Here is a 15165-nt window from a genome sequence, read left to right as displayed (position 1 = left end):
TGAATTTCTTGCCAATTGCTCCAAGAAGTTAAAACAGCCTCAGTAGATACTGAGTTTGGATGGAGCCATTGTAAATTTTGCAAAATGGGGAGTATGTGAATATGATCGTGTATCGATGCAAACTTCATCAGTGAGGGTCTGGTAATGTAGATGTCCATGTTAGCGCTTGATGTTTTTAAATTTTAGTTGGTAATGCTCTTCAAAATGGAATTTTTTAGCTGTGTCTTGTATGATATGAATTTTGTTACTTTGCAACAATACAGTGCAAAGGCATAAAAATTACAAAATAAGTAATAAGGTAGTCTTAATAGATTCATGGATCATTCTGAAATCAGATGGAGGGGAAGAGCTGTTCAGGCTCTTGTATCAGCTCCCTTACAGCAGTAACAAGAAGTGGGCAAGTTCTGAATAGTGAGGATCCTTAGTAAAAGGCACTGCTTCTCAAAGAACTGCTTGATTGCGCTCATAATGGAGCTAGCAGGGTCTACAATCCTCTGCAGCTTCTTGCAATCCTGTGCTTTGCTGTGGTGTGTTTTGTTTTTTTTGTTGTTTATGATCCCTCTCGAGTCCTTGGCAGGGAAATGATGGCTTAAGGTTGAGAAATAACTAACTGTTGTTTTACCAAACTACTAATTTTATCTATTATGATGTTTGATTTTACAGAATACTTCCTGAATTCTAGCAGCTCTCAGCAGGAAGCCATAGAGCAAAGTGTTATGGCTTTGCAGGCAGATCAAGACCGTGATGTCCGATACTTTGCCAGTGTACATCCCAGTAGCACAAAGCTTGCCGATGATGCCATGAGCACGGCCTCTTCCACGTATTAAAACCAACTGATATTTTTCATCGGACTGTGCAGACTGGGAGTCACTAATGAGTGATTAAAATAAATGTATCAGCTGGAATGTGCTGAATGAGTGCTCCAGAATACAGTGAGATAACTTCTATAGACTGAACAAATGGGGTTTTACAAACACGGTGACCTGTAACGGCCCTTGATTACACTGAGATTCAGTTAGACCCTTACTAGTCGTGAATGCATGACTTCTGTTTTATGCGTTTTGACCACTGAAAAGTTCTCAGAGGATCTTACCACCGAAGCCTTAAACTCCTGTATTAAACTAGAAAACTGGAACACCTGCAGCCTTCTTAATGGAGGAGGGGATTATCCATGTTGAATCTTATCATTCCTTCCCAAAAATGCTATAAGAATGTTACCAACAATACTTCTCTAAGCAACAATTTTCTGCATTTGCAAAGAAAATGAACCAGTAAATTTAATGCATATTTATCTTAATGCTGTACTGATTCAAAAAAAGTCCTTTTCAACTGTACTGGTTTGGTAAAGAGGTTGTTTTTTTTTCTTAATGGATCAGTAATACCTCATTTAGTTTGAATATGGACAGTGGACTTGTTTTAGCTCCTTTAAATTATCCCATTCATATTACAGTAAATTTCAGTCTAGCGGGTATGGAAAATATGGCTGCCACTTGGACTCTCTTTAACCAACTTGTTTATTGTTCCTGTGGGTTTTGTTCTACCTACTTCAGCTGTTGCACAGGACTTGACAGAAGAATTACAGAAAGAACTAAGATGAGAATTTTTGCATTACCTGCGAAGTGTTTTTTACAAATTCCTTCTACCAGCACAGAGGTACTAAGTTGCTATGTGAGCAGCTGTGTAATTGTTTTAATATGCACCCTGCCAAATTGACCTCAATTTCATACCTCTGGCTGAGGTGCATCTGATTGACTTCAGATGTGAAATTTTTCTCTTTCTTTGGTTTGGTGTGAGCATCAGGAATCAGATTTATTTAAATTTACATACTGATCTGACTTGCTGCAAATCAAACATGGCATCTTTTTATTTCTCTTCATTCAATATGTGAACAGGATTATTCACCAGCTTGGTGGAGAGGAAGGAAAGAGGTAAGTCGGCCTGAGTAACCACCATTGGATGACTTTTACCTATGTGAGGTGGTTTTGATCTCTTAACTCTCTACCATTTATAAGATGCTATTCTTAGTTCACACTCCACCATCTTGTTTCAAGCTGGATGGTCTTTGTGCCTTAGTGGCAGCCTGCTGAGGTCTGTCTCAATTAACTTGATTCTTTGGCCTCTGGTCAGTTTTAAAGCTTGTAATGAATATCCTGAAACGACTTCCGGTAACAAGCATGCATTGAACCTGTCTTCCATCCTTGCACGTTTCACTAAGCCGGGGGTTCCCAACCTGAAGTCCATGGGCCTTTCAATTAATGGTAGAAACCCATGGCATAAAAATGGTTGGGAACCCCTGCTCTAAGCTTTCAGGCCTTTTCTAACTTTAACATCAATTGTAAGGTTAAATTGGCTGCAAACTGTAGATAGAATAATTGATTCCCATAATCTAGGAAGTCAGACCATTCACTAAACAAGTTTCCGAAGAGAGATTGGCTAACTATGAAGTGGATATTGTCATCTTGAATAGCTCTTTGAATTTGTACAGTGGCCACCTTGTGGTGGATTTTCTAGTGTCTACCAGAAAAAAAGTTGGTGTTTATTTGTTTATTCCACCCCCACCCCACCCTAAACATTGCTGTTGTGGCCTGAAAGTGTAATGTGGTAAGTAATTTGGTATTGTTGTGCTCCAGATCATCCTACAGGTGTAAGTCTTCAATGCCCCACCTTCCACTAGTGTTGTATTTCTTTTAGTGGAGGTTGAATATACAAATACAACATTGAGTCTCCCTTATTATTTGAAAGAAGCTCAACCTCCACATATAAATTTCCCGCTGTATTCATCAGTCTGCCTAATCTCTTGCTGATGTGGGGTGAGCTCAAAATTAGTGGCTTAATGAATCTTACCTCACTTTAGTTTGAGACCTGTTAAAGCTACCTTGGATAAAAGGATCTCATTCCAGCCGGCAGGATAGAGAATGTTTAGCTGATTTTCTGCATAGTTAACAAAGTTATTTAGGCTAATTGACCTTATGTACCCACCCTTCCTTTGACTACCACTACTTTTAAATCACCAAGGAAAAATGAGAGATGAGCAGTACCATATGTGGATCTTGAACCTTTTTCAGAAAATGAGGTGCTGCCTATGGCAAGTAATCTAATATCACATGCTGCAAAGTGTGAAAAGAGGTTAGATTTCTCTGCAAGTATAAATGTGTGCAGTTGGAACTCCCAAGGGCTCAGGCCCAGCACTAACACTACAAAGTAGTTAAATGGTTTTAAAGTACAGTACATTTCTGTGTTATACGGAATTGTCTTTTTCATGCTGGTCATGTCCTGCGGAGTATGTTTGAATTGGGTTAGCACACAAGCTTTAAGTCTGAAAATTCAGGTATTTTAACTTTTTATCATGATCAGCTGAATGCTGCACCTTTTATATGTACATATCTGTGAGCACTCTGAGTGCCTGTTGTTGATCATGTCATAAAAAGAAGTTGTGATACAAGTTGTTCTGTACTTGTCCAAATAAAAATATGCAACCTTATTTCTTCCTGTTCCAAAAGCTACTGCTATTGGATTTTTATTTCATGTAGTTCGGATTTCTCCAGAGCAACTAAAATCTTTATCTATAACTTGTAAAATTTTAATTGTGCAGTTCAGATGTGATCACCTGAACATGTGAACTCAGTTTACAATGTGGTTTTTATGCAATCTAGTTTCTGTGTAAGTTTTTCCCACACACACCACAACTTAAATTTGTAACATAACCTTCAATGGTGACCTAAGAAGTGTGATCAGCAAAAAAAATTCCAAGTCAAAGGAGAGTGGTGTGGAAGAATAAAATAATCATGGATTGTGTATGTTCTCATCCTTAAATAGAAATTAGAATCAGGTTTAATATCACTGATACTTGTCATGAAATTTGTTGTTTTGTGGCACCAGTGCAGTGCAAGACATTTAAAAAAAATTATGGTTACAATCAAAAATAGTGCCAAAGGTGGTGATACTGACTAGTTTTTAATGGTCAGTAAATTGTCAAAAGATTCATGGGATGGCTTTTATTAGCTGAGCCATGGAATTTAAGAGCAGTGAGATTATGATAGAACTATACAATGCCCCACAGTTTGAATAACTAGCAGGAAAAGATGTGATTGCACTTGACTGGGTGGAGGAGATTAACAAAGGCGTTCACTGGGCTGAAAATTTTGAGCATGGAGAAATGTTAGTTAAGCTAAGGCTTTCTTTAGAACAGAGGTGGCTGAGGAGAAACAATTGAAATGCATAACGTGATGGGTCTAGATGAAGTAAGTGAAAAGATCCATTTAACTTTGAGGGCCAAAGTACTGGCTTTTAAGTAACTGAAATGTTTGTGGAGGAACTTCAAGGGGTACATGTCTTTTCCAAGGGAAGACTTCGAATGCAGTATATTGGAGGACTGTAACAGGTCACAAGCAAATGTTGAATGTTAACTCTATTGCCAATCCAATTAGATGGGTAAATGGGCCTTGCTACCAGTTGCAATATATGGGAAACAAAGCCCTGGACAGGATAGAATTTGCCTGGAGAAACGTCATTCTTTTGTGTAAGGAGATATTGTCCACAATTCTCATGTGTGGTGCCAAAAAGTCCTGTATAAATGTGGTAAGACACCTTTACTCTGGTAGTCATCCACTTGCAGTAAACGCCAATCCATCTTGTGCCTTCCTAAGTGCCTGCTGCATTAGCTTTCAATGATGTGTTCAAAGGATATGCATCCTTGTACACTAGTGTTTCACATTTTTAACAAAAATAAACTGCACTTGTTTATCGCTGCAGAGAATCCTGCATAACCTGATATTCTTCCTCTGATGCAAGTCAGCTTGCCTGCATCCCCTCCCAGAGGCATCCTCATCAATGCTCTCATTCTCACTTAGTATTTCTGCGTTGATGGCATGCAGTTTTTGGTCTGTTCCACCTAATCTTTGACATAGTTTGTTAATATTAGAGGACCAAGTACCAATCCCTGTGGTACCAAACTTTCTCAGTCTATCCACTTATGAAGGGCTGGTTCCTCCAAATTCAATATTAATCAATTCTCAAATCATGCTTTTACCCCTAATTCCATGTTCACCAGCCTGTGTAAAACCATATCAAAAGTCTTCTGAAAATCTAAATACTCATCTCGCCAACTTGCAGATACATTCTCAAAGAACTCAGTACAACGTGTACATGTACTTAGTACAACATGTAAATCCATATACTCTGGGCAGAACTAACTTGTGCCAACTTTTGCACCATAAGGAAATCTGAACTGTTTTAGAAACATAGAGGAGAACCAGGATCACTTGCCTGGTGGACCATGAGTCATGTTTGAGGTCTTAAACTTGGATCCTTTCAACTAATATAGCATTTTTTGCTGTTCTGCTTTGCCTCTTTAGGAATTAGCAATATATGTTACAAATCTGCCTTCTACATTTTTACTGAAAATCTAATTGCAAACTGCCTTCCAAGTGTACTGTATTTCCACCTGTCAGTGATGCTTGAAAACATCCAATCAGGTGAGGAAACAGATGAAACTAACTCAGAATTAACCCCATCTACCATCAGGTGTGGCCTCATTGGTAGCACTGAATGTATTTAAGTCCCAGGAGAGGATTGAGCACAATTTCTTCAGTGCAGACTGAGTGAGTACTGCATACTGTGGTTTGGAGATGTTAAACTAATGCTACCTATCTTGGGGTGCTTGAAAAACCATGGCATTATTTTTAAGTGTCCCTAATAAAATTTATCCACAGTTACCAACAAAAGGGATAGTATGTTCCTGTTATTATTTTCCAATTTGTAATTCCAAGATTTACATGAGTAACATTTCAAAAGTGGTTCATTACTCTGAAATGCTTTAAATTGTCCTGAAATGAACGTGAAATTGGTTACCACACAAGGTGGCAGTATTTCATAAGTCAGCTGCCCCAGCAGGAAGTTATTCAGTTTCTGTGCTTATGTTTTCCAAATTTTTAATCATCAGCTTTTATTACACTGCAGTGTTTAATTTATCTTGCCCTCCAAGTATTCCCCTCTGGTTCTATTGTCTCTGTAGTTATGTGCAAGCCTGCATTGTTTCAGGGTACATCTATGTGTAATGCTATCCTTTGAAGAGAAATTTAACTCTTTTTCCAACCATCATGCTGAGCCAAGAAAAAAAAAGGCTCAAATATTTACATAATTAAAACATATTTTGTTATTGTAATGTCTATTCTAGGTTTTTTTTAACATAAATGCATGAGAAATAATATTAAGAGGTCCCAGTGAATGTAGACTCTGTTTTCTTTTCCATGGATCCTGCCTGGCCTGCTGTGTTCCACCAGCATTTTGTGTGTGTTGCTTGAATTTCCAGCATCTGCAGATTTTCTCTTGTTAATATTAAGAGGTCCTTTAAACCACCCAACATTCCAATACCAGCTCCACTTTTCAATGAGATTGAATATAATCTTTTATATATGTACTTTTTCCTGCACTAATCCCAGTTTCCTTTACCTAAAATAATAAAGGACAGACCTCTACAGCACTATTGAGTAGAAAATTCCCAGGATTCACCACCCTATTGGCACAGAAGGGTTTCCCCTCTGTCTGTTTTCCCCTACCTGACTTGTGGTTTCAGATAGCCCAACATTATCTTTGGTATCAAATCCCATCTGTGATCTTTAGTGACATATTTCATTGTTCTAAATGTCTTCAGTGCTCTTGGTTCCTGGGTATCAATTCTGATAGTACAGTCATGCATTCAGTAATGTTAATCATTTGATATTGGCATTAAGGCTAGGACCTTGATCTCATTAATAATAGAATCCACTAATTAAAAGATAAATGTAAGTGTACTAATGGCGTAGACTTTGAACAAATAATCCTTACTACTTCATTCCATCTACAAACATAAGTGTGCTACTCAATTTCAATACATGGTGGTATAGCGAAGTTCACCCTTGCTAAATCAAGAATAACCATTAAGAAATGTAAGTATATTCTGACACTTGGTACTGGAGACCTTGTGCAGTTACTATTATAACTACAAATATCATCTCTCAGTACTTTGATTTTCACCAAGTCACCTCTTTCCTCAGCTGCTATAGAGCACCTGAATTCAATATTTCTATAATTATCTTTTCCACGTGCATTCTTTTCTACAATTCCAGTCTTCATTACGACTGTCCCATGCTGCCTTTGCCACTAACCAAAGCTTCAAACCAAGCACCTATTAACTGCTCCTTTTTGTCACCCCCATTCTCTACCCTTTCTATCCCATGTATGTGAAAGTTTACCATAGCCAATTCTCACCTGACATAAGCATAGCACTAATGGATACCAGCAAACAGTCTGTTTTCCCTCACACCTCTCACTCACCATCAAGGTCTTTATTATATATTTTAAATCATCGAAAGACAGTGGCCCAAAGTAAACATCTCCTCAGCTTCTCTCTTGCTGTAAGTACCCATGTGACTAATCAAACAACTTGATGTGGGCTTAGGTCTTGTTTTACTATCTTAACCACATAGTTTTATTGTACCCAAGAACAGACATCCAATGTCTTCTGCTATAAATCTCAATGACTTGTGACCTCCCCTTGATTCACTTTTACCAGTAGCTGAGGAGCTTTCTGAACATTAAATTCTCCAAGGGAATGAATAAACAGTTGATGTTTTGGGCTAAGGCCCTTCACCAGTCCTGATGAAGGGTACTGGCGCAAAATGTCAACTGTTTATTCACTTCCATAGATGCTGCCGGAGGTGCTGAGTTGCTCCAGCATTTTGTGTGTTGCTTTGGATTTCCAGCATCTGCAGTATCTCTTGTGTTATTGAATTCTCCAGTTTCAGGTAAATCCTCTCCCTTGCTTAGCCAGTTCCTCCTACACTTTCTACAGCCCTCCCCTTTCCCTCACTTAATTTTATGCTCCATCTTCCTCTCATGTCAGACTCCATCAACAACAGTCAATCACCTTCCAGCCTTTGTTGCCATTTCCACTCTCCCCTCCTTGGCTGGATCAATCTATCGCCTGCTGTTGGTTTAGGCCTCCCCCTAAATACTTGCTATCTTCAGTCTAGATGAAGAGGCTCTATCCAAAGCAATAACTGACCATTTCCCTCTGCAAGTAGTGGAAGCAAATACAATAGAGGTATTTTAAAAAAGGCTCTTGGGCACATGAATGTGCAGAGAATTGTTTATGGACATTATATACTGAAAAATGAACAGGCATTAATTACTGTTTTTAATTAAGACCATAAGATACAGCAGAATTAGACCATTCAGCCCATTAGATTAGATTCAACTTTATTGTCATTGTGCCGAGTAGAGATACAAAGCCAAATGAAATGCAGTTAGCATCTAACCAGAAATGCAAAGAATAGTGTTATTTACAAAATAACTGCAAATAAAAAGTAAGTGCTACAGCATATAGATATAAAAGAACTGAGACAGTCCAATATGGGTGCAATGCTGCTTAGCGCTGTGATGTGAGGTATAGCAGGGTCACAGCCTCAGGGAAAAAGCTCTTCCTGTGCCAGATGGGAGGAGACTAAAAAGTCCATGGTTAGGGTGAGATGCATCCTTGATAATGCTTTGCACCTGCCCAGGCAGCGTTTATGGTTGATGTTCTCAATGGTGGGCAATTGGGTGCTCAATCCACTGGGCAGTTTTCACCACGTGCTGGAGTGCTTTGCAGTCCGATACTGGACAATTGCCATACCACACTGAGATGCAGCTGGTGAGTATGCTCTCAATGGTACAGCAGTAAAAGTCTGTCAGTAACCTGGGACAGATATTCTTGATGCTCCACAGAAAATAAAGGCACTCTTGTGCCTTTTGATCACGATGAAAGAGTTCAGACACCAGGTGAGATCCTCGGAAATCCTTGGACACCAAGGAATTTGAACCTTGATAAATGCTCCACTACAGCTCCATTGCTGTAGATGGGGATGTGAGTGTGACTCTAGCATGCCTTAAGTCCACAATGATCTCCTTGGTCTTCTGGGTGTAAAGGGCCAGGTTGTTGTCAGCACACCACACGGCCAGGTGCTGGACTTCATCTCTGTAGGCCGTCTCATCATCCCCTTCGATCAGGCCAACCACCGTGGTGTCGTCTGCAAACTTGATTATGGAGTTAGAACCATGTACAGGAACACAGTCATAGGTGAAAAGGGAGTACGGAAGAGGGCTCAGCACACAGCCTTGAGGCATGCCGGTGTTCAGGGTGAGAGTGGAGGAGGAGAGGTTGTCTAACTTGACAGATTGGGGTCTGTTGGTCAAAAAGTCCAAGGTCCAATTGCAGAGGGATGAACTGATACCAAGCTGGCGAAGTTTGGCGATCAGCTTGATGGGGGTCACAGAAGTGAATGCCTAACTAAAGTCAATGAATAGCATTCTGCTCTGCCATTTCATCATGACTGATCCATTTTCCTCTCAACCAAATTCTCCTGCCTTCTCCCTTTCATGCCCTAACTAACCAAGAACTTATCAACCTCCACTTTAAATATACCCAATGACCTAGCCTCCACAGCTCCCTGTGGCAACAGATTAAACCCAACCGGGTTAACAAAATTCCTCTGCATCTCCGTTCTAAATGGACATCCCTCTATTCTGAGGCTGTGCCGTCTGTTCCTAGACTCCCCCACCACAGGAAATATCCATTCTATCTAGGCCTTTCAACATCCGATAAAAGAATTAGGATATATCTCATTGAACCCTAAGTTCCCACAAGTACAGGCCCAGAGCCATCAAACTCTTCTCGTATGATAACCCTTTCATTCCTGGAATCATTCTTGTGGACCTCCTCTGAACCCTCTCCAATGTCAGTACATCCTTTCTTTGATAAGGGGTCCAAAACTGCTTAACACTACAAATGAGGCCTCGTCAGTGCCTTATAAAGCCTCAATATTTTATCCTTGTTTTTATATTACAGTCCTCTTGAAATGAATGCTAACATTGCATTTGCCTTCCTCACCACAGACTCAACCTGCAAATTAACCTTAAGGGAATCCTGTACAAGGACTCCCAAGTTCCTTTGCACTTCAAGTTTCTCTGTTTAGAAAACAGCCTGCCCTTTTATTCCCTCTACCAAAATGCATGGCCATACACTTCCCAACATGGTATTCCATCTGCCACTTCTTTGCCTGTTCTCCTAATATGTCCTTCTGCAGTCTCCCTGCTTCAGCGCTACCAACACACCTATCTTTTGTGTTGTCTACAAACCTGGTCACAGGCCATCAATTCCATCACCCAAGTCATTCATGTACAATGTGAAAAGAAGCAGTTGCAACACTGACCACTGCTGAACACCACTAGTCAATGGAAGCAAATCAGAAAAGGTTCCCTTTATCCCCACTCTTTGCCTCCTATCAAGCATCCATACTAGTATTTTTCCTGTACTACTATTGGTTCTTATTTTGTTAAGCAGCCCCATGTATGGCACCTTGTCACATGCTTTCTGAAAACCCAAAACAAAGCATCCACCATTTTTTCCTCCTTTGTCTATCCTGCTTGTTGCTTCCTCAAAGAATTCCGACAGATTTGTCAGGCAAGATTTTCCTAAGGAAACCATGCTGATGTTGGCCTATGTTATCACGTTCCTCCTATAACCTCAAGATCTCATCTTTAACAATCAACTCCCACATATTTCCAGCCACTGAGGTCAAGCTAACTGGCTGATAATTTCCTATCTTCTGCCTCCCTCCCTCCCTTTTTGAAGAGTGGAGTGACATTTCCAATTTTCCTTTCCTTCAGAAGCATGCAAGAATCTAGTAATTTTTGAAAGATCATTACTAACGCCTCCACAATCTCTTCTGCTCCCTCTTTCTGATCGCGTCCAAGATATCCTGAAGTGGGAGTGTGAGGAGCCAGAGGTCGTGGTACATATAGGTACCAATGACATAGGTAGGAAAAGGGAAGAGGTCCTGAAAGGAGAATATAGGGAGTTAGGAAGGCAATTGAGAAGAAGGACCGCAAAGGTAGTAATCTCGTGATTACTGCCTGTGCCAAGAGACAGTGAGAGTAGGAATGGAATGAGGTGGAGGATAAATGTGTGGCTGAGGGATTGGAGCAGGGGGCAGGGATTCAAGTTCTTGGATCATTGGGACCTCTTTTGGGGCAGGTGTGACATATACAAAAAGGACAGGTTACACTTGAATCCTAGGGGGACCAATATCCTGGCAGGAATGTTTAATAGAGCTGTTAGGGGGGTTTAAATTAATTTGGCGAGGGATGGGAACCGGAATGATGGAGCGGAGGAGAGGGAAAACAGAAATAGATCTAAGGTAGTGAGCAGTAAGGATGTCAGGAAGGACAGGCAGGTGACGAAGCAAATTTGCAGCCATTGGGATGAGTTGCAGTGCAATCAATACAAAAAGTACCAAATACTGGACTTAAGGTGTTATACTTAAATACACGCAGCATAAGGAATGAGGTGGATGATCTTGTTTGTACAGTTACAGATTGGCAGGTATGATATTGTGGCCATCACTGAGACGTGGCTAAAGGATGCATGTCTCTGGGAGCTGAACGTCCAAGGATACACGGTGTATCAGAAGGATAGGCAGGTAGTTAGAGGGGGTGGCATGGCTTTAATGGTAAGAAATGATATTAAATCATTAGAAAGAGTTGACATAGGATCGGAAGGTACAGAATCTTTATGGGTTGAGCTAAGAAATCGCGGGGAAAAAGGACCCTGATGGCAGTTATCTACAGGCCTCCAAACAGCTGCAGTGATGTGGACTACAAATTACAACAGGAAATAGAAAAGGCTTGCCAGAAGGGCGGTGTTATGATAATTGTAGGGGATTTTAACATGTGAATGGATTGGGAAAATCAGGTCGGCACTGGATCTCGAGAGAGAGAATTTGTAGAATGTATATGAGATGGCTTTTTAGAAAAGCTATTTTTAGCCCAGTAGGGGATCGGCTGTACTGGATTGGGTATTGTGTAATGAACCAGAGGTGATTAGAGAGATGGAAGTGAAGGAACCCTTAGGAGGCAGTGATCACTACATGATTGAGTTCACTGTGAAATTTGAGAAGAAGCCGAAATCCAATGAGTCAGTATTTCAGTGGAGAAAAGGAAATTACAGTGGCATGTGAGAGGAACTGGCCAAGGTTGACGGGAAAGGGACACTAGTGGGAAGGATGGCAGAGCAGCAGTGGCTGGAGTTTATGCGAGGAGTGAAGAAGGTGCAAGACAGATATATTCCAAAGAGGAAGAAATTTTCAAATGGAAAAAGGATGCAACTGTGGCTGACGAGAAGTCAAAGCCAAAGTAAAAGCAAAGCAGAGGGCATACAGGGAAGCAAAAATTAGTGGGAAGACAGAGGACTGTGAAGTTTTTAAAAGCTTACAAAAGGAAACTAAGAAGGTCATTAAGAGGGAAAAGATGAACTATGAAACTATGCTCGGATGAGAGTGACGGGCCAGCTGACGGTGGCAGTATATTTAGCGATCTGTTGCTCTGTAAACAGGTTTTTACTGACACCCAGCGGTTCAGTGATGCAAGTTGCCCCAAAGAAATGAACAGGGGTCAGAGGAATTCTCCCTCCGGAGTTGATGGAAACAAGGATCGGGAGGATCATTAGCAATGATCTTTCAAAAGTCAATAGATTCTGGTCTGGTTCCAGAGGACTGGAAGATTGCAAGTGTCACTCCACTATTTAAGAAGGGGGAAAGGAAGCAAAAAGGAAATTATAGACCTGTTAGCTTGACATCGGTGGTTGGGAAGTTGTTGGAGTCGATTATCAAGGATGAGGTTACAGAGTACCTGGAGGCATATGGCAAGGTAGGAAGAACTCAGCATGGTTTCCTTAAAGGAAAATCCTGTCTGACAAACCTAGTGCAATTTTTTGAGGAAATTACAAGTAGACTAGACAAGGGAGATTCAGTGAATGTCATGTATTTGGATTTTCAGAAGGCCTTTGACAAGGTGCTGCACATGAGGCTGCTAAACAAGATAAGAGCCCATGGAATTACAGGAAAGTTACGTATGTGGATAGAGTGTTGGTTGATTGGGGGGAAACAGAGTGGGAATAAAGGGATCCCATTCTGATTGGCTGCCGGTTACCAGTGGTGTTCCACAGGGGTCTGTGTTGGGGCCGCTTCTTTTTACGTTGTATATCAATGATTTGGATTATGGAATAGGTGGCTTTGTGTCTAAGTTTGCTGATGATACAAAGATAGGTGAAGGGGCCAGTAGTGCTGAGGAAACAGAGTCTGCAGAGAGACTTGGATAGATTGGGGGATTGGGTAAAGAAGTGACAAATGAATTACAATGTTGGAAAGTGTACGGTCGTGCACTTTGGTAGAAGAAATAAACGGCAGACTATTATTTAAATGGGGAGAGAATTCAAAGTTCTGAGATACAATGGAACTTGGGAGTCCTCGTGCAGGATACCCTTAAGGTTAACCTCCAGATTGAGTTGGTGGTGAAGAAGGCGAACGCAATGTTGGCATTCATTTCTAGAGGAATAGAGTATAGGAGCAGGGATGTGATGTTGAAGCTCTATACGGCACTGGTAAGACCTCACTTGGAATACTGTGTGCAGTTTTAGGCTCCTTATTTAAGAAAGGATGTACTGACATTTGGGAGGGTTCAGATAAGATTGAAAGGCATGGACAGAGTGGATGTGGCAAAGTTGTTAACCATGGTGGGGGACTCTAGTACGAGAGGACATGACTTGAGGATTGCAGGGCACCCATTCAGAACAGAGATGCGAAAAAAAAATTTTGGCCAGAGGGTGGTGAATCTACGGAATTTGTTGCCATGGACGGCAGTGGAGGCCAAGTCAGTGGGTGTTTTTAAGGCAGAGGTTGTTATGTATCTGAGTAGCCAGGGCATCAAAGGTTATGGTGAGAAGGCGGGGTGAATGGGATTAAAGGGGAGATTGGATCAGCTCATGATGAAATGGCGGAGCAAACTCGATGGGCTGGATGGCCAACTTCTGCTCCTTTGTCTTATGATCTTTCAGAACCCTGGGGTATAATCCATCTGGTCTAGGTGACTTATCTATCTTCAGATCATTGTTTCCCAAGCACTTTCTCCTGAGTAATAGCAACTGCAATCACTTCTGTCCCAAACACATTTGAACTTCCAGCATAGTGCTAGTGTATTCCTGAGTGAAGTTGAATACAAAATACTTATTCAATTCATTTGCCATTTTCTTGTCCCCAATTACTACCTCTCCAGTGGTACAATATCTACACTCACTTCTCTTTTACTCTTTACACTGAAAAATCTCTTTTGGTATCCTTTTGTTTTGGTATTGGCCAGCTTGTCTTCATGTATCAACTTTTTCCACCCCCATGTTATTTTTAGATGTTTTCTGTTGGTTTTTAAAAGTTTCCCAATCTTCTAAGTTCCCACTAATTTTTGCTCTATTATATATCTGCCCTTTCATTTGCTTTTATGTTGGCTTTGACTTTTCTTGTCAGCCACATTTCTCATAATTCCCTTTACTTCACTGCAATAGTGATACATCTAGCCTTAACTTCTCCCTCTTGATCTGCAGGGTGAATACTATCATTTTATAATAACTACTTCCTAAGGGTTTTTTTTTTACCTCAAGCCCCCTAATCAAATCTGGTTCATTACACAAACACCCAGTCCAGAGTTGCCTTTTCCATAGTGAGATTGACCATGAATGCATGTTGCTCCAAAAAGCTATCTCATCAGAATTCTGCAACTTTACTCTCAGGAGAAACTGAAGTTTTCCCAATCTATCTGCACATTGAAATCCCCAATGACAACCATAACATTGCCCTTTTGACATACCTTTTCTCCCATTGTAATTTATAGCTCACATCCTGGCTACTGGTCAGAGGCCCATTAATTAACTTGGTACAGCACGGACTAAGGGGCCTGTTCCTCTACTGTACTTATTGATGTTCTATAAGTACTGCCTGACACATTCCAGCATCTTGTTTGCTGGTACCAAGACGACTGTCCAGGCATTGGTTTCTTGATTCTGGCCAATTTCCTCAGATCAAACCCAGTTCCCTCCATTTTCCCCCTCAAAAGATTACGTCACCATTTAAAAGTCAGTTTCAACATGATCACTAGAGCCAGTCTTCAGTTAATAATTGAGAAAGCATCATAAGTCTGTCATCAAATTTTACTAAGACTCACTGGCTGTGCTCCTCTGAATTCTGCTTCATTTCTGTTTGCCCCCACAACAGATTTTTCCAAGGATCATCCAACTATGCTCCATTTTCTTTGCTTTACCCC

The 15165-nt window shown here is 40.7% G+C and overlaps 1 protein-coding gene across 6 annotated transcripts in view; it reads left to right on the top strand.

The window, feature by feature from the left end:
• LOC132397428 (serine/threonine-protein phosphatase 4 regulatory subunit 1-like) overlaps nucleotides 1–3481 on the top strand; it is a 74757-nt gene extending 71276 nt beyond the window's left edge. For all 6 annotated transcript variants that reach the window (XM_059976233.1, XM_059976248.1, XM_059976216.1 and 3 more), the window contains one exon: nucleotides 664–3481. In XM_059976233.1, the coding sequence (XP_059832216.1) occupies nucleotides 664–827 (164 nt within the window). In that variant the 3' untranslated portion in view covers nucleotides 828–3481. The remainder of the gene's footprint in view (nucleotides 1–663) is intronic.
• Nucleotides 3482–15165: the final 11684 nt, after the last annotated feature.

This window comes from Hypanus sabinus, chromosome 1 (genome assembly GCF_030144855.1).
Source record: "Hypanus sabinus isolate sHypSab1 chromosome 1, sHypSab1.hap1, whole genome shotgun sequence".
Lineage (NCBI taxonomy): Eukaryota > Metazoa > Chordata > Chondrichthyes > Myliobatiformes > Dasyatidae > Hypanus > Hypanus sabinus.
Note: the sequence above shows the minus strand (reverse complement) of the source record. Positions and strands in the feature narration are given on the sequence as shown.